This window comes from Brachyistius frenatus, unplaced genomic scaffold, assembly GCF_029030835.1.
Source record: "Brachyistius frenatus isolate BFR_SWC_R1_liver_20210118 unplaced genomic scaffold, ASM2903083v1 Contig_13, whole genome shotgun sequence".
Taxonomy (NCBI): Eukaryota; Metazoa; Chordata; class Actinopteri; family Embiotocidae; genus Brachyistius; species Brachyistius frenatus.
The window spans coordinates 2,899,870-2,918,616 of record NW_027210612.1 but is presented as its reverse complement, the minus strand read 5'-3'; the positions used below and the strand labels follow the sequence as shown (position 1 = coordinate 2,918,616).

At 40.0% G+C, this 18,747-nt stretch overlaps 2 protein-coding genes across 2 annotated transcripts; one reads left to right on the top strand and one right to left on the bottom strand.

The window, feature by feature from the left end:
• Positions 1 to 2,006: 2,006 nt before the first annotated feature.
• sfr1 (SWI5-dependent homologous recombination repair protein 1) lies at positions 2,007 to 5,378 on the top strand. Its single transcript, XM_069692787.1, has 3 exons — positions 2,007 to 2,451; positions 2,694 to 3,041; positions 3,146 to 5,378. Exons 1-3 carry the CDS (start codon positions 2,332 to 2,334, stop codon positions 3,332 to 3,334), a joined length of 657 nt encoding a protein of 218 aa, XP_069548888.1. The 5' UTR covers positions 2,007 to 2,331; the 3' UTR covers positions 3,335 to 5,378.
• On the bottom strand, positions 3,502 to 18,702 carry cfap43 (cilia and flagella associated protein 43). Its single transcript, XM_069692606.1, has 38 exons — positions 18,674 to 18,702; positions 18,314 to 18,567; positions 18,098 to 18,194; positions 17,821 to 17,988; positions 17,593 to 17,689; positions 17,287 to 17,431; positions 17,079 to 17,161; positions 16,853 to 16,984; positions 16,618 to 16,734; positions 16,453 to 16,530; positions 16,166 to 16,314; positions 15,878 to 15,981; positions 15,591 to 15,740; positions 14,194 to 14,354; positions 13,828 to 13,992; positions 13,593 to 13,723; positions 12,613 to 12,778; positions 11,826 to 11,915; positions 11,201 to 11,278; positions 10,491 to 10,598; positions 10,307 to 10,411; positions 10,073 to 10,201; positions 9,462 to 9,614; positions 8,986 to 9,210; positions 8,726 to 8,812; positions 8,422 to 8,502; positions 7,474 to 7,602; positions 7,258 to 7,377; positions 7,037 to 7,144; positions 6,706 to 6,792; positions 6,531 to 6,619; positions 6,217 to 6,427; positions 5,813 to 5,925; positions 5,439 to 5,634; positions 5,073 to 5,243; positions 4,017 to 4,097; positions 3,773 to 3,926; positions 3,502 to 3,680 (listed from the first exon to the last, which is right to left on the bottom strand). The coding sequence occupies exons 1-38, from the start codon at positions 18,700 to 18,702 to the stop codon at positions 3,505 to 3,507; spliced, it is 4,917 nt and encodes a 1,638-aa protein (XP_069548707.1). The 3' UTR covers positions 3,502 to 3,504.
• Between the last annotated feature and the right edge of the window lie 45 nt (positions 18,703 to 18,747).

Here is an 18,747-nt window from a genome sequence, read left to right as displayed (position 1 = left end):
TATTGAGAAAACAATTCATAGCTTACTGTAAAGTTAAATGAAAATATCATCTGCAGTCCAGGAAACAAAAACATTTGATCATATACAGTATAAAGAACAACAACATCAACACAGAGAGAAATCCCTGTACACTTTGTGGCATTGTGTCAAATTTGTTTTCCAAAAATGACAAGATTATTATTTCTTTGATTAATGTGGTCAGCATAATAACTTTTGACCATGAAATGAGAGATGTCTCATTAAGAGGGGACGTCCAGAAAAGATGTTTATTTACTTCAATCATCCAACTGGCTCAACAGTCGTTTGGCTAAAGGTCAAACTGCCATTTTGGAAGCACTTTATTTTTAAGACCTATTTAAGTTACAGGCCTTTTACATAGCAAACATTTTGCCATGTCACGACAGAAAAGCGCAGGTGTAAATATTACAGGTACTGATGGCTAAACTTTATTTAGCTGCTTCAGTTTCAGGGTGCTGGAAGTGCTGTCCCGCCGTCATACTCTCTTGGCTGACTATAGGACACTTGAACAGAAAGCAGCCCTCATGAATTATATTAATAGCACCAGTGCTTTTTTTTATCATGACAAGTCAAAATGTCTGCCGTCAAATCAAATCCAAAGGGGGCTAAAAAAAGCCTCGGATTCACAGCACATAAGTTGGTTTTAGCAACAAGTTCATTTGTGTTTGTTATGAATGTGCAGCACTGAAAAGCACATACAATCTAGAGCAGATTTTGAGGCTGTGTCATAAAACTTTTATGTTTATTTGTGGTGTTTATGTACCCCTGCAAGATAAGTGTTTGCAGATGAGACACAATGGCTCCACATTAAAGGGAAACCTCCCAACAACACAAAAGCCAAAGACGCAAAGTACCAAGTGAAAATCGAAATAACCTGTGAACCCAAATTCCAAGACAACTTTTCAGATAAACAAAATCACTGCAGTCTGCATGAGACAATCACATCTCCTCCACAAGGAGCATCTTGACAGAAAGTAGTTGAAAAATGGTCGTATTTCTGAGTGCCCAGCACACACACCTGTGTTTCATGAAAGACCTGGCAGCGTCTCTCATAGTCGCACATAGCCTCTAGATTCTATAAACACATACCACTGCTACAGTTACTCCATGTATATTGCTGAGGAGCCAGCACAGTATTTTATATCAACTAGAAAAAGGTTTTTTTTTAAAAAACAGAAAACGGTCTCCTGACTCACGCATAGTAATTATCTTTAATTTTCAGCCCTGCAAGATTCATCCATACAAAATGTAAAAAATTCCCAGATCCCTTGGGGTGTGTAATATCAGACTGCCAAGGACTGAAGTTCAAGTTCAGGCAGCATCACGTTTTAATGAACACCTTTCTCCTCACGGCTACACAGACACAAACTGAAATAAAAAATGTCATGTTGGAGATCAGCACAAGTTTGGAAAAACGTCTTAAACAACAATGAATGAATCAGTCTGTACATATTATAAATAAGTCCCTTAACAGATATGAATCAACTGATGAGAAGAGCTCAATCACAATATGACTCAAACCTAGTAAAGAGGGTAACAACACTTGACCTGACCACAAACCCACAAAAAAAAGACTTTTATTGGGTACTTCTTATAAGCACAGAAGTGTGTCCATTTAATCCCACAAGAGCAATCCTAATACTGTTCTATTCTTAAAAGAAACAGAAAAACAAAACAACTATTTACTCAGATTACTGTTATTTGATTTTATTCAGGTGTATTGTAATAAACACATGACTTGTATTAGTGGGGCCTGTTCCAGTTTTTTTTAAGTTTGGGAAAAGTACTTTTATTCAATCACAAGCGACTCTATTCAGATATTTTTAATTCTTTTATTTGATTTCTTTTTATTCATATAACTACGCCAAAACTAGAGATGAGAGAGAATACAGCCTCGAGGATGTAATGTGCGTTGAAGAAATCGCATGAAAACATCAGATTTCCAAATTACACTATATATAACTACATTTCCCATAATGCTACTCGTTCGACGTCATTAAATTCTGTCCAATCGCAGACATCCAATGTTTCGAGCCGCAAAATACGGAAAAACATACCGCTTAAAGTTTAATATTTTAATCAGCGTATAGTTAAAGCTGGTGGCTGCTCAGTGGTTGCTGGGGAAGCTTGCATCAATACCTTAAGTCTTCGTGATAATTTTTTTTTTTTTTTTTTTTTCAAGGGCGTTTTTCGTGCTTTGCTCACGAGCTAACACCGGAACTTGACATAGCAACCTAACTGAAGTTTGACTGCAGTGCCCGCAGCAAAACAACAACAACAACAACAACAACAACAACAACAACGCAAGTTTACATGAGTCGAAGTAAAGTTTCACCAATGGAGATCACCCCTAAAGCAGGAAAATTAAGATCTGCGTATTCTTCACCTTGTAACTCAGTGGAGTCAAGTCCCTGTGATTACATAGAAGAAAAGGTAAGAGGACTATGCGTCCATGTTGTCGGCCCGTCCTGTGATATATATATATATATATATATATATCGTTACTTTATTAATCCCCAAGGGGAAATTCTGTCGTCTTTGATGTCCTTCTTGCATAATATCACTTTAAAACTACTAAGGCATAGGGTCTTACTTTCAACATAATCTCCTTAAATATCACTTGTCCATGTACCCTCCCCTCTCCTCCCCCTCTCCTCGCGATTCATATTTCACAGCATCCCCCAAAGCTCAGTGCCTCACTGAAGGAGAGGCTGAAGAGATCAAGGCGCTCCTTCATCTCGCCCCTCTCTGTGGCCAAACGCCTTTGTGTTGATGAGGCGGAGGAGGATGGCCAACGAGTCTCAGCAGGTTCCGCAGAGACTGTTAATAACCCTCCTATCATCGTGCATAATGTTGATGTAAACAGAAATGAGGCGAGATCGGGGAGCGAAAGGTTCCCTGGACCCGTTCCCGAACCAAAACAAGATTCCTCCGAAGACTTTGCACAACATCTCAGGAAGGAGGTTAAAGACAAAACGGAGACTGTGCGCAGACTCAAGATGGTTAAAATGTACAGAAGCAAGGTATCGGCTACTCTTTAAATAGAACGTAACGGGATTTATTATTTCTGGTTACGTAGACTGAAAGTGGTCGTTTTTATGACGCGTCCCTTCCTCTTTCTCCCCAGAATGATTTAACGCAGCTTCAAACCTTGGTTGACAAGTGGCGGAGTTGTGCTCAGGATGCTCTGTATGAGCTCCAGTCAGATGTCCCCGTAGATGGACGAAAGGCCAGCCTGTTCGAGCTCATGGACCTCTTCGGTCTGGAAGACGGCATTCTGCACTTTGACCGCGCAGAGGACGACTTCACCGCCTGATGATACGCTTTGACAGACCAACGGACTCATTTCAAATGTTTCTTAGAGTTCAGCTACTGGTTTTTATTTGTTGCTGCTACATTGTCGATTCACAGCTTAACTCGTGCATTTCATGTTCACTAAGAGAAATGTAAATATAATCGTGCCATCTGTTGCAGAGAAGTCTTTGCTCAGTTGTGTTCCAGCTGATCAAGAGAAGGAAAATTCTTCATCCTCAGGCGCTCGACTTCTGCCCAGAGGAAATCCAGCTCATGCCTCTGTGTTTTGGTGATGTCTTCCAAGTTTCTTCTCTGTATGATTTCCTGGTAGCGCTCTTCTCTTTTAGCTACCTCATTTTCCTGTGCAGCTAAGCAACAAACGCACCACATTATCAGCCGGAAACGTAAGCAAACTCATTGCAGTTGGTTTAGTTAGAGCTGAAATGGCTGTTTTTCGTACCCGTTTCTATCCAGATGTGCCTCAACTCTGCCACGGTCACCTGCAGATCAGGAAGCTGCTTATCTAAATTAGCGGTCTGCTTGGCTTTCATTGCTGCCTGCCTGTTAATCCGCTCAATCTTTTTTATGCGCCGCTGCACGCTCTGCAGATGAGTCTGAAATGGAGAATAACGAGCTTATTGTCTGAACAGTCGAGAGCCTAAAAAGTACACAACAATGAAAACACATCGGGACTTTTCTGTTACCTTTTCCATCAAAGCGATGCTTTTCTCTAAAAAGGAAACCTGCTTGGCCATATGACTGATTTTATTCTTCTTGTTGAGATGCTGGAAAGAAAAGGGAATAACTGGCTTGTGTGAAGTGAGAGAAATGAGAAAAACAGAAGGAGCTCAAAGTTTCCCGACAGGGTCTTCATCAAGCGCCTGGTCTTTTGATGACGGATCCCACAACAGTTGTGGCAACAAAAAAACATTACAAGTTGTTCAGGATGTCTCGGGGCAGATTTGTTTAGTCACAGTTTTTCTGTCTCGCTGTTTCACAGGGGTTTAAACAATGACAGGAAGCTGAACGCTGTGCCACAGCAGAGGTACCTGAAACGTTTGCCAGAGGAAACACGTTCAGGCCTGGAAATTCATGTGCCAAGCTCATCAACTCTTTGAAAATAAGCTGACGGATGACTGATTTGATCTGTTTTTTGTTTTTTTTGTTGTCATTTATCAACCACCACAAAGCTTTTCTTCATATTTCTCACTTGAAATTTCACGTGTTTTATAAAGAGGTAAATGGATTTAAACAGAGAGCAAAATATTGTCCCCTGAACTTTTGAGATCTGTATTTAATTAAACTGCCTGTTCGTGCCTTAGATTATTGACATTTGCAGCCTAATGAAGCGCAGAACAATTTTCCTTGAACCTCGAATGACTAAGATTAAGATTGAGGAGACAAAGAAAGAATAACCTTTGAACCAGCATAGTTGGGAAGATTTTCAAAAGTTGAAGAGAGAAGAACAAACTAGGGTGTGGAGCTTGCATCAATAAAAGATCACCCATCTGTCCTGGTAACAATTTTCTGCTCACGAAACATTGGATGCTGCCAAAACCCAAAAAAATACCAGCGTCGAAATCACAGACCGATTACTTTGTCAGAATTATTAACAGGGTAAAAACTGTTGATTATCCTGTAGTCAACAGTTTTTACTGAGGGCCGAGCCAGTATATGTTGTGTAAAATCTGAACAGGCTGAGGAGAAAAGTTAGAAAAAAAAAATGAGGCAGTTTTAGAATATTTTAGAATCCACATTACTGTCATATCCTGCTCCTCCTTGGAGATTCGTAACATCTTGATGCCCCTCGCCTTCTCGTTCAGGTCCTCTATCTGCTTCATTAACACCTTGTGCTCCCACTCCAGCTGGATCATGCTGTTATGGACGTCTTTGCACTTCACCATATAGGCTATCTTCTGCTCTGCACGATTCTGATCATACGGATAATAATCATTTGGCAGACATCAAAACCACTTGATTTTGAGGCATTTTGGCACCGTTGTATCAAACAGAAAAACATTTGTTCGTGTTATATTTACATGTTAATAAAGGTAACATTTGTATGACTTTCTGTTTTGCAGTAAGTGTGTGTGTGTGTGTGTGTGTGTATGATGGTAAAGGCTGACCCTGATGCTGCTTCTGATGTCGTCCACCACGTCCCTGTGGTAAAGAATGATGTCTGTGTAATCAAGAGTCAGGCCTCTGGTAGAAACCTCCACTTGGCCCTGTTGGAGTATGACCTGCACCATGATGTTCTTCAGGAGATGGTTCCTCTCCTTATGCAGACTGGTGAAGGAGAGACGGCAAAAAAAAAAAAAAACACTCGTCATTCTTCCATCGTGACATAGAATTGCTGTACCTTACTGCATCCCCTTTTTCTGCTGAAGGATATTATCGACAGAGGAAAAACTTTCCCACGTGACTTTTGGTTTGAGTGCCATTCTGCCAGCTTTAGTTTTAAATGGCATCTGCTTGTGATCACCGTGAATTGCAGTCATACCTTTCGAGTGCGTCGGAGAGATTTTTTATTTCTTGTTGAGCAGCCTTATTTTCATCTCTCCTCCTGTGCAGGAACGCCTGCATCTCAGCAAGAGTCAGAGCTTTTAATTTGACCTGCGAAGGACGTGTCAAACGATGAGATGATCGACACAGACAAAGAACTAAATACCTTCAATGATGTGGCAAAGCTAGTTCAAATCTGTTTAAAAGCTGGGGTGGACACAGAATTACATTTGTAATGTAAATGAATTAAACAGGCCTTGTTGATGAATGCAGTTGGAAGGATTCAACTTTATAAATAGACTTTAAAGTGTTAGGCTGGTTGCATATTTGCGGATATTTTGGTAGACTGGCAATGTTCCTTTTGTTTTTACAATCTTTAACCTCCCCCTGCCCTCAAATTACCTTTTGCTCACACTCTACTTTGGTTCTGCGGAAAAGACAAAACCTCTCCCAGATCGACGAGTTCAAACCCGTTGGCATATTCTCGGAAGCGTCTAGCTCGTCCATGGCTTTTAGCATTTTGTTGAGCCCATCAGGGGCCAGAGAGCCACACAGACGAGGCTCTCTGGACAGTTTGGAGTTGGTGTCTGTCTGGGTCCTCATCTTTTGAACCCTGAGGCATAAAATATTGTCTGCAGAAACTGCTAAATAACGTACAACACCTACATATCAAATAATGTAGCTTTTAACACGTGGACTTATTCAGTATTACAAACCTTGGTCTACGCTTGAACAGCTTATAGAGGTAATCAACCATTTGGCTTGGTATGTCAAGAAACTCTGTCCGGAATTCTCTGTCAAGATGCTAGAGAGACATGAATGATATTATTTTTATGTCCACCATCATTTAAAGTCATAATGATGTCAGTATTTAATCATCAGCGGGCTTACTTTGTCCTCAGCTACAATACTGTCATACGCTTCGTGAAACAGTTCTACTTCTTCCTCGCGTCCCTTCAACTCCTCCTCAGTTTCCTCCTGTCGGGGAAATGCAGGTCTATCAGACGAGAGCAGCATGTATGAGAAATGGTGACTGTCGTTCTTCTTGAGGTCTAACAAAATGAGCGTGCCACACAGGTTTGCTCTTGTAAGACATGCCTGAGTCACTGGAAGATGTTGTACTTGAACTCGGATGAACACCGCTGCCATTTCTCCAGAATAAGAGGTTCTGAAGCTGGCAGTCCTAAATACCTACAGGATCACTGCGTGCGACTTTTCTGACCTTGCATGCCAACATTTTTTCAAGTTGGTGCTTGAGCTTCTTCTCTCGATTTCTCATCTCTCCTTCTTCGTGGACTGACTCAACAAGATAAGATATCTTGAGCTCTTCCTGTAAAACGCATCAAAAAACGATATTAAAAAGGATTTTCTGTACCCCGAAGAAGGAAAGCAGAATGCAGCTTTTCATGCTGTGAACATACGTGTACATAAATACAGGCTCACCTGGTGTAAAGCGACTGTGAATTTCAATTTCTTCTCTAACAGTTTGGTCAAAGATTCATCAAACGTTTTGGTCGCATCCTTGATGGATTCCCGGAGTTTTTTGATTTCCATTTCCAACGACTGCAATCAGAGAGTTCACAAATGATTGATCACTGATCCAAATTCATCATTTCTTATCAAAGCAAAACAGATTTGTAAATGTAGCCTCTATAATACCTTTTTGTACTTCTCCTTCTCCTCACTGAGGTCTTTGGCTTTCTTTTCATACTCTTTGTAGACCTTTTTCTCCTCCTCACTCCAATGAACATTAGATTTGGTCAAAACAAACTCAGGCGGAGGTATTTCCTGTGGAGTAAATTCAATAGAAACTATGTGCCCTTCATGCTGATTTGTCTAATTCAACTGACACTGCCAAGAAAAGAATTCAAGTTGAAAAAAATACTCAGAGCATCATTAACGTAAAGAGAAACAATCAACGCTTTACAAGTGGTTCATTTGTGATGTCAAATTTTGAAATGATTACCGGAGGTAGATTAATTAAAATCCAAAAACGACATTTAAATTAAGTTTGCAACAAAATTATTTTCATTATCAATTAATCCTCTGATTTATCTTCTGAATTAAATTATCAATTGTTATATTTCATGATATGGCCATTACATTTTATTACAACCCAGGGAGAGACATTCAAATGTCTTGTTTTATTCCACCAACAGTCTAAATATTTAGGACATCCAGTTTACTATCATAAAATTGGTAAAACTTGACAAATGAAAAGCCGAAACCAAAGAATATTTGGCATTCTTGCTCGAAGGATTCAATAATCATTTATCAAAAAGAGCACTGCAACACAATAATTTACATTTAATCATTTTTGGACACAGATTTAAGCCTGCTGATTTCTTAAAACTGCTGGACGAGACCACTTAACCACCTAACAGCTGATTACATCAGCCTGGCTTCGACATTTTACAGAGGTCAGTCCTATCAGGAGCTCCAAGATTGTAAACATTTTAAAATAGTATCTTAATGAATTGATTAACTACAACGTAAGTGAGAAAGAAAACATTGTGTTGTATATTTTTTGGTGCAACATAATATGTCTGTAATCGATTCCTTATACTATTTATGTTTTAACAAAAACTGGAATATTTAAATTTTTACCATTTTCAAGATGTCCTCTTTTTTCACTTCAAGCACTCCGTCCATCATGTCATCAAGTGCCTTTTTTCTGTAGTCATCACTCTGCAATAGACAGACAACAAAACCATCAGTACGACACTACTTAACTACTTTTATGTATTATTTATTACATTGCATCACTGAGGCAGCTAAAGTGTTGTTCAATTTACTGTCAGCATTCATCGTCGATGTGGTAATCTTACATGGCAGTATTTGGAGAATTTGTAAATTGCGACAAACAAGAGCTAAAAAACAACAACAACAACAACATTTTATGGTTGCATACTTCAGCGGCCAGACGATTCTGCTTTTCCAGCTGCCTCCTCTCCTCCTCCTTTATCTGTTCTGGGGTGAGGTACTTTTCTACTTTTATCTGGAGTGGAATAAAGGTGATATCTCGTTTGACAATGACCACTCACTACTTCGCTTAACCGTGAAAGAACAAACAAACCACAAAGTAGTTCAACAACAACATATGCTGTCTTTGTTTGTTGAACTCAATGTGAACTTTTGTCCACCGATTGGATGTTTCGTGAGGACAGTAACCTCAGAGTCGTCCACAGTGAAAAGCCTCTCTGGCCACTCGCTGTCGGTCAGGTCGGGCTCCCACAGCTCCCCGGTCACGTCCAGCTCCCCGGTCACGTCCAGCTCCAGCTTGATCACCCTGATGTGTTTGTTCCTGTCGCTCACACGTTTCAGCTCATGCACCTTCTGCGTGTGCAACGCCTCAAAGTCGGCGTTGAAAGCCGTCTTGATGCGATAAATCACGTCCTGCATTTGGGGATGAGGGAAAGAAAATATTATTTACGATCAGGTTGACAAGAACCATTACAGAAGGCTGACACACTTCTTTGAATGTGCTTTTTCTTTCAATTTCTTGATGTAATTATTATTTATTTTTTTTGTCATGTGTGGTTTGGGCACTGTTTTGGAAAATCCCTGCACAATAAAAAAAAAAAAAAAAAAAGGCTTCATTATAACACCCTGGCTGAGATCTGACAGGTTTTGGAACAGGTCCCCACCTGGAGTAGAATTATCTGGTTGATCCTCTGCTCTATGGTTTGCAGGCTGAACTGGTCGTAGATGTAAGGATTTGAATATCCTAACTGAGAGGTGAAACTCCCTGTCATAGCAGGACTCTGGTCCACGTGGCCTTCATCACCCATGGTCTTCTTCTTGAGCAGTGGAACTTTCTTTTAGGCTTCTCTGCTGCAGTTGAAAGGTGGGTGAAAACAGGAGGGCTGAGATAAACATTGCGTATTAAATCTGTGGCCATAAGATTGTAAACTTTACCAAAAGGATACTGCAGTGAAGAGAACCATCTTAACAACTTACTTTTGGCCACACAGCTGTAAATCTAGAGAGGTTTCGACATTGCTGGACTGGCACGTGTTCAAGCATGTCAACAAATTACGACAGTGAAAGGTCAGATGAAGGAATGGGGTTCGACGCGTCAAATTATTTTGGTAAAACCGCACACCGAAGACGGCTACATTGTCACAGCTTTCAGAACGTGTTGCAGTGCTGCATTTCTGTTTCGCATTCAAAACAGTAAACGCTGGTTTGATTGATTGTAACTCATCACATGTGGGATTTTTTTTTTTTTTGCAGCGTTAATCAGAATCTAAACCACAGTTTTACTTACACTGCAGACAGCCTTTTCAATCGTCCTTATATTCTGAACTCTGCGAAGGTCCTCCAGCTCTTTGTGCGTTCGCTCTTTCAGAGGGTAGTTCTTCACCTCAAGATTGGAGTGAAAGGCCTGTGGTAAGACACCCAGAAGTGATTTGGAACAGAAAAGCATAGAGTTAAGAAATGTATCATTCATCAGTCTGACATCTAAGTGCTTATTTCTAAGCCAGCCTACCTTAATGGCCCTGCCTTTGACCTTCAGAGAGTCCCAGCATTCTCTCGTCAAGATGTCACGGAGGTAACTTTTTTCTACAATGTCTCGTTCTATTTCACTTCTCACCTACAAAGTGAGGACATTAAGGATCGTCTCGAAGCAAAATGAAAGAGTCATTCCATTCATGTTTGTGTGTTTGTCGTACCGTCTCGACTTCCTCCTCCGCCGTGGCCTCGACCCTCCTCTGCTCCTCAACATCCAGGTAGTAGTGTTGTTCCGGGAGGTCTCCGTATTCACTCAGCATCTCTTGGAACTGCAACACAGATTATTAGTCGCGCTGTTTGTGCACCAACATGCCTGTTTTATGACATCAAATATTTACAGCAACGCAACCCGTTTGTGAAGCTGATATCTATTTTTAACGATAGACTTAAACAAAATGCTACAAATCGATAAAACCGGAAAATTCAAGTTTACAGCAAATCAAATGTTCTTGAAAAGGACTTTAAACTTCACGTTGAAAATTGTGAACATTAGCTGGCCTCACAGCTTCGCTCATATATGTACTTTATTTATATGATCATTTATTTGTTAATGTATTTATTACCTTAATTCTAAATGCTGTTTTAAGCCGTAAGCGTTTGAGCGCTTTAGTTTTGTAAGAAACCATTTTTCTTTCCGATGACACTAATTTATTGTGTGTGTACACCGTGACCTGCCATGTATAATTACAGGGAAGTCTTACTGAATGGAAAAACAATAATAGATATCGTGTTTGTGTGTTTGTGCAGTGTGGGATGCTGTCAGGTGTTATGTTTGCCATGATCACTTTTTCCTAGCAAAGAACAAATGAGTATATACTTGTAGCAGGATTGAAATAAAAAAAAAAATAAAAAAGTAGTAAAACTCACTTACAGTGTCACGCAAATTTTGGATCATTTCCGTCAGGTTCTTCTTTATCTCAGAATTTTGCTCATTGTCTTCTTTTATAACCTGTTCACAATGTACAGATTAACTGACTGTCAAATTCACAAGAATCACAGCTTCCCAAGCTACAGTAAATACAAATTAAAGTAATTTAGAAGTAATTATAATAGAGCTGAAATACATAGAGAAACAAAAAAATGCTATCCAACACTTCATTGTAGCATAACGGCAGGTGAGAAAGCAGCCGTTCCCATGTGCGATTGTCAATGAAGTGTAAAACCAACAATTCAAAGACCTGCCTCACCTTCAAGTGTCAAGTTATTGTCACCTAGAAGCTCAGACAGGTTTTCACAAACGTCTATCTGCTTTATAGCACTACACCACTTGCTAATTGGTAGATTTTCTCACTCTAAAACTGACGGTAAATCAAGCTGTTGCACAGAGTGACTGGGTGCCAAAATCAGCACAGCTGTTTTCTGAACTGGATATCACACACAGGTGCAAAGGGCACTTTCGTAATCGTCCATTTGGAACATCGTAGAGAAACAAAAGAAACACAGTTAGTCACATCTCATGCTATTACCACAAATATCACAACATATTAGTCACTGACTGCCTCTTGCTTGTTTTCCAGCCATGTGGGGTTTGAAGGTGGAGCACTCTCATCCTGTTCTCTCACATCCACCGACGTTCCAGCGCTGACCTGCAGTGTTGACAACACATTTAAAATAATTCAGAGACATGGATAAATAAAAACAATTGATTGGACACGTTTATAATGTGTTCGTTTAGTTAAGTAATTCGATGCACAAGCAAAAAGGAAAAAAATCATATCTATCAACATGTGCAATAATTATACCAGATGTATACCACAGGGCCTTCATAAAAAACATAAAATGCTGACTTGTGGTTGAACGCTGAAACAGCTCAGAAACAAACTTTTCTTGCAAATAATTACTCTTATATGGTTCATATAAAACTGTTTCACCTACAAAACCTGCATAATCTTTTTTCCAATAATGATTCCAATTATCATCAGTTTTAGTTTACAATACAACATTTTTGATGAAACAGTTTTAGAGAGATATAAATTGATTTTTGGAGGCTGTAGTTTGTAGCACTTTTGAGTTGTGTTGTGTTATATATTTCTTTCCACCATTTTGTCACATTGAGAGGTGACAACATTTTAGAAACTCCACTTAGTGAATAATATTTTTTATTTTAAAATGAACCATGAAACCTTCATGAAGGTATAGAAGTCATTACATGGCTTCTGTAGTTCACCTAATATACTAAAAGATTTTTCTTCAACTTTTGCCAATTAATTGGGGGTTTTAAAAGCAAGAAAAACAAACGTTATCTGTACACTGTTTAAAACAGAATACAAATAAATTGTTTACCTCACTTTCTTCTGGTTTTTCAGTGCTGGCTGGGGACCCTTGTCCCCACACTGGTAAGGCAGTGAGGATGGGGTTTTCAGTATTCAACATGCCCTTCAAGCAATGAGCCAAAGACTGGCTATACTTAGTAGCTTCAGTCACCTTACAGGTATCTTCACCTTGAATTCTGTATGGAGCCATAGAAAACAAATATACACAATACATATGTAAAGGTTAGTTGTTGTCACATGAAAAGACCAAAAGCAACGGTGTGTTATTTCATCTCTATAACTTTTGACTTTCTCTTCCCGTCAGTGCCACTCAGGCCTAAACTCATTTGTTCCGATAGAAATGTGCCATAAAGAGAAAGTTTATTCTTTAAATTCAGGTGACTGAAACAGGAGTAAATAGTAACAGTGATAATGAACATGTTAACGGTGTGAATCAATGATGTGCTTTGTACAGTTTTTGGACAACAATGGCTCTCTATTACACTTCAGTCACATAGACGATACCTGGTCTTTTCAGGATGTTTGTTGTTCGTAAGAAAAGTCTCCAAACGTGTCCTATAAATTCCAACGTCATGATCAATTTAATCAGCGAGTGGATTAGACACATATTGAACAAATGAAAGAGGCATAAAAAATAACAAGACCTGAAACAATTCCTGGAAAATAAATAAGCAGTGATACAAGGTAAATCTCTTTAGCTTGAAGAGAAAAGCATGCAGGAGCAAGCGGAGGAGGCGGATGTGGAATGTATGTGAGTGGGATGATATTCAGCGGAGAGATTGTGCTGTGAATTTTACGAGGTCTTGGTTCTTACGGAGAATTATGGTCATGACTCCCCTGTTGTATGCATTTCCCTATCGGCTCTCGCTGCCGGTGGTAGCAGAGGAAAAGTACTGTTTAATATAAACTGTGTGGGACACACTACTGCGAGCAATAGTTCCCTCTACTGTTCACCGCTGTGCATTATGTCAGCACAACAGACTGCTTTACCTGAGGTCAGCGCATATGAGAGAGCCATCGTTGAACCCGGCAGTGAGGAGTGTGTGGCTGTCTGCGGAGAAGGACACACTCCGGATCCCACCAAGACGGTATGAATGACACTGCAGCTCGATGTATCGCTCCTACAGGTGCAGAAGCAGCGTCATTATACACACCAGAGAAAATGAAAGCACGATTCAAACATTTACAAGAGAAAAAGAAAATAATTGAATAGATGCGGTCTTACAATGGAGGCTGTTTTTCTAACCCTTAGTAAACCTTCTCGGTCCACAGAAGCCAGCCATAAGCGATGAGGAGACAGAAGAAGAGAGGCAGGGCTAAGCTGATTAGCCTCCACTTCCTGCCTCGGTTTCAGCTGGACCACCTCTTGACTGCAGCACTCATTTGTGCTCTGAGAGGATGAATCAGAGAGCAGGATAATGATTTAGTATGTATCAATACAAAGATTAGGAATCCAGACCTGACACCACTGTTTAGATTTATTTTTTTTTAAACTGCAGTGTTTTATTTTTTTAAAAAGTCACACAGACGCTTTACTGTAATTTTTCTGTAAAGATGCTGAAGGGAGAAGAAGAAAAAGAGAGCGGCAAACCTTGGGTAGCTGAAATTGCTGAAGGGTTTTCTGCCTGTGGCAGTAAGCGAAGATCTCACCGACTCCCAGAACACAGGATGTAAGTGGACTGGGCACCTCATATCTGAACACTTTGAGGACCTTAGTAGACAGACAACCATGTCGGTCTACACAATCTGGACCTGCAGGACAGCAGAGGAACATGATGGGAAGCAGACGAATAAAATGTAGATGGGAAGCAGATGAAGAGATGTTTTTAGAAACTGTCAGGCTCTTTTATTTGTTTAGTTTACAACACATGTTTGCAGTGACAACTAAAACAGACAATTATGAATCGGCACAACTGCTGCTACCGAGGGATCCTTCAGTAGCTGGTCTCTAACCTTTAGTTTGGAGAATAGAAGTGCTGTATCGCATAAAAAGTCTCTATGGACATTTTTATAGAATAGATTATACTTTTTTTTTTTTTTTCCAATCCCTAACTGTTGTTAATCACCACATGCACTGTCACTGGTGATTTTAACCAGTTGGCAGCTATGTTTTTCACCCTAAACCACTCTAGAGTCATTTCTTTATTTTATATTAATTTATTCTGTTTTATTACTTTGTGTGTCATACACCACAACTCACTACTGTGGCCACAGCCTTAACTTTGCACTTTCTCCTAAGACTTCTCCATGTCATGGTCTGTGTTCAACACCGTTTTCCAGGCCGCTGTATAAACAAAAGGTGTGTTTTTGTAAAGCACTCAGTCGCTGCACTCTTTTTAATCATGCTAGAGGCCACACGTCTAAATATCTGGATAAAAAAAAAAAGCCCTGTAGGTGCCATAATTCAGTTATAAGAATGTCTTTGAATGTTTTTGAATTTTTGGAAACAAAACCGGTCCTCTGTCTGTGACATCTCCTGGTATGATGCCTTTAATCAAAAAGAACAGAAGGCAAGTAAGTCCAGTAAATATGAACTATTATTTAAAGCTTGCAGATTTTTTTTTTTTAGACTGTTAAACTAAATGGGAAGTAAAGGACAATGACCCGCACATAATTCTTAAGTCTAGTTTAATTACATCAATCACCTCGTAAACCTCCCCTCACCCACAGGTGATGATTCAGCAGCTGCAGGTTGCAAAATTCTTACCTTTGGTTTAATTTACTTTTGTTAATATCACGTGATTTTATGACTGTGTTGGATACAAGATCCTTATCTTGCCTCGTGGACATTGCCTCCATCAGACTGTTTTGAGAAGCTCAAATCTCTACTATCCATTGCTTGCTCTCCTCTGGATGTATACCAGATAGTTTTATGATGGATTGCGTTCAACCAGTGTGAATTTGAAAACAACTTCTGACCAAATGCCAAAATGCCTTTAAAAATCTAGGGAGCAGGTAGGAAATCCATCAACTCTATCAGTGCTGTACCTGCAAGGCTCCTGGTGGGCAGAGAGAGCACTGTGAGCAGGCTGCCATCCTGATGTTTGTCTTCCTGTCCAGCGTACAGTGCAAGAACCATCACCTCCTCACAGTCCCTGATGTACCAAGAGGAAAGCGACAAAATGCGGCCGGGAATAACTGGAAAAGAAAACCACAGAGCAGACAGAACATTTCTATAGATATAGAGTATGTATAAATTCTTACCTACAATGACGTTTGCATTGATGTGTGCAGTGGTTAATGTAAAGGAGAGCAGAAACAGTAGGAGTATTTACCTGTGTATCCTATGACTGAGAACATCTTGGATGGTTTTGCATCCAGCACATAAATATGGGAATCCGAGGCACTGGTGAAGAGGTAGTGCCCCTCTTGATCAAAACTGTAAAAGCACAAACATTTTCATTTACTTTTTTGATCACAAGTGGAAGAGTAGTTGCCCTTTTTGGGCTTTACGGAGAAAGATAAAACATGTTTCTGTTTCCTGAATGAAATGATGTGATGTGTTATCACGTGCAGTGTTAAAGTGAAACGCCATGGTGTCATGGGGGTGGATGGATACTCGCATTAGGTGATCCACAGCAGCGTGGTAGAGATTAACCTGGTGCACCAGGCGAGGCTGCTGCTCAGTGTTCAGGTCAATGAAGAGGACATTTCCTGAAGCTGTTCCAACAGCTGCGTAATGTGCAATAGGACAGCAGGCCAGACTTGTCACCTGAACAGAAAGTTAATTTTTATTTTTATGAATTTAATTATTTGATTAAATTAAAGTAATCTTCACATACTTATAGGACAATTGTATTGATGTGGAGCTACTGATAGGTTCCAAATGTTCACATGTTGTAAATCTGACCTCAGTTTGAAGAGACAAGGAACCGAGGACGGTGCCATCTGAGGACCACAGCTGCAGTTCTCCAGAATCCCTTAATGACTACAAAAAGTAAAAACAGAAACATCACTTAAGAGACATTGGCTTTAATTACACATGTAACTAATTCTTGAGCAACAAGTATTTTACCACACAGATGTTCATGTCAGTCAGCAACAATGCTGCTGTCAGAAAGTTGCCGCTGAGAACATCCAGGACCTTCACAATCTCCTCTGACTGGTTTTGGTTCAGTGTATAAATCTGCCCCTAAAGAACAAAATGCCTGTTAAGCTCTCAGGTTTTGTTGTCAGAATATTTATACTATTAAATACCATATTATTTGATGGAATTTAAAATGTATGTCATGGTACATTTAAGCACTTACTGTATCGGAAAATAAAAGTAATGTTTCATTGTCAGGGGAGTACTTCACAGATGTGACAGGTTTTTCTAATTGCCATGTTTGTTCGATGTCGATCCGAGACCCTTTGATTTGCAGACAGCGCATAACACTTTCCTGTGACACATAAGCATTTTAAAGTGCTGTAAGTGGGAGTATTTGAGGATCTCTGAAGCCCTAAGTGGGCATACAGATGTGCATGAGCTCATACCTTTCCTACAGCGATCAGTCCAATCTTATGAAGGGTTAAGCCTTGAAAGTTGCCCTTTCTGAGTTCAGGGACGGTATAGGCACCTGAACAAAGGTGAAACACAAAAGACACTTAAAAAAAAAACGAGGCAGCACTAGTATGGGAGAGTAGAACTATTCCCAGTGACTTTTTAAACATCTACCAAATTTCAGTGTGGATGTTTGTTTACTTTTGGGGTTGAGGAGGACTGAGACAGAGAGTCTCTCTGGGTCAACGAGAAGCAGAAAGCCCTCCACACAGCTCACATAAAGCTGTGATGTGGCTGTCCAGCAGATGGCAGAAGGAGTTAGTCTGGCTTTGCTCCTGGGTTCAGTCTGTGCAAACACATGTGGAGTTGGGTAACAGTTTACATAGTTGTTTCTCACGAGACATTTTTGAATAGATATAAAAAACCAAAGCTGCACCGCTAAAAAAAAAAGAAGTGGTTGTTTAAGTTAACTTATTTCGATATGTATGGGTGACAGTGGGAAAATACCGTAGAACTTTGTAACTTGTCTTCTTTGAGCCCCGAGAAGGTTGTGCATGTCATTCTCTGAGGAAAGGTACCATCGGCTTTTGGAAGCTCTATCACACTGCAACACAACAAATATGACATACACATGTTTTCTAGGTAATTCAATTCTGATTCAGTGCACAGAAAATGTTATGTCCAAATATCACTGTCGACTTTGACCACATGCGTGTGCAGCCAGTTATGCTTTACCTTGGTTTCAGGACATGAAAGCTGCCACTTTTCTCAATGTTCCAGACAGTTAAGGATGTTGTACCCAGAGCACAAAGCTGGAGCCAATTCAGCGGGTTGAACAGCAAAGAGGTGACACCCTGTCCGGCGTGTGGTTGTGAGCAAAGTGGCTCAGCACTTTCCCAGTTCCTGCATCACACAGTCACGATTACAGTCACGCAGGTGGTCAGCCTGAATAAACATCACTGAAAATATACGGTACACATTACAAGGTAGTGTACTGCTTTCAGTGGCTTACCACACTGTAATGGTGTAGTCGGGGAGAGAGGAACAACACCCAAGAAAAGGACCACTGTTGCTCAATGTCATTGATGTGTAGTCCAGTTGTGCTTTTCCTACGTAGAAGAATCAGTAACAACTACTTAGGATTTGCGTGAGAAAATAAAGGCATGCATATTGATAAAACAGCAAAAACTCAAAATCTCTTGCAAGATTACAGTGAACATATCTTTACCTTTTAGTTCGTTCTTCAACTGCAGCTCTGGGAAAATGTACACAAACATAGATGGGGATAGTTTTTGCTCAGAAAATGCAAAAACCCTACTGTTGCCATTGGCTGTCAAAGCACCAATTCCTCTGCCAGGACTCCGAAACACACGTCGTTTTTTTGTCTCCAGGTTCAGGAAACAGATGTGATTCCCACATGTGTAACATACCGTTTTAGTGTCCACAAACTCGATATTATTGTTAGTAAAACCTTGTATCCACCTGGAGGGAGCAAAACGGACAAATGACGTTAGTTAGCGCCACAACTCTCGGTGAACGTATGATATTGTAAATGTCACAGACGTGTATATCTACAGCGGCAGCATACCTGACTTGTAAACTTTCAATTTCGTCCATTTCGAGATAATAATCAAACTTAAATACAATGGGATTAAAGCATTT

Bases quoted from the DNA above. Each gene is read 5' to 3' on its own strand.
- sfr1 (XM_069692787.1), top strand. From the start codon at position 2,332: ATGAGTCGAAGTAAAGTTTCACCAATGGAGATCACCCCTAAAGCAGGA. The intron at 2,452-2,693 runs GTAAGAGGACTA...CATATTTCACAG, and splicing joins GTGATTACATAGAAGAAAAG to CATCCCCCAAAGCTCAGTGC. The intron at 3,042-3,145 runs GTATCGGCTACT...CTTTCTCCCCAG, and splicing joins TTAAAATGTACAGAAGCAAG to AATGATTTAACGCAGCTTCA.
- cfap43 (XM_069692606.1), bottom strand. From the start codon at position 18,702: ATGGACGAAATTGAAAGTTTACAAGTCAG. The intron at 18,195-18,313 runs GTAAAGATATGT...TCTTCTACGTAG, and splicing joins GTTGAAGAACGAACTAAAAG to GAAAAGCACAACTGGACTAC. The intron at 7,145-7,257 runs GTGAGCCTGTAT...TGCGTTTTACAG, and splicing joins TCACAGTCGCTTTACACCAG to GAAGAGCTCAAGATATCTTA.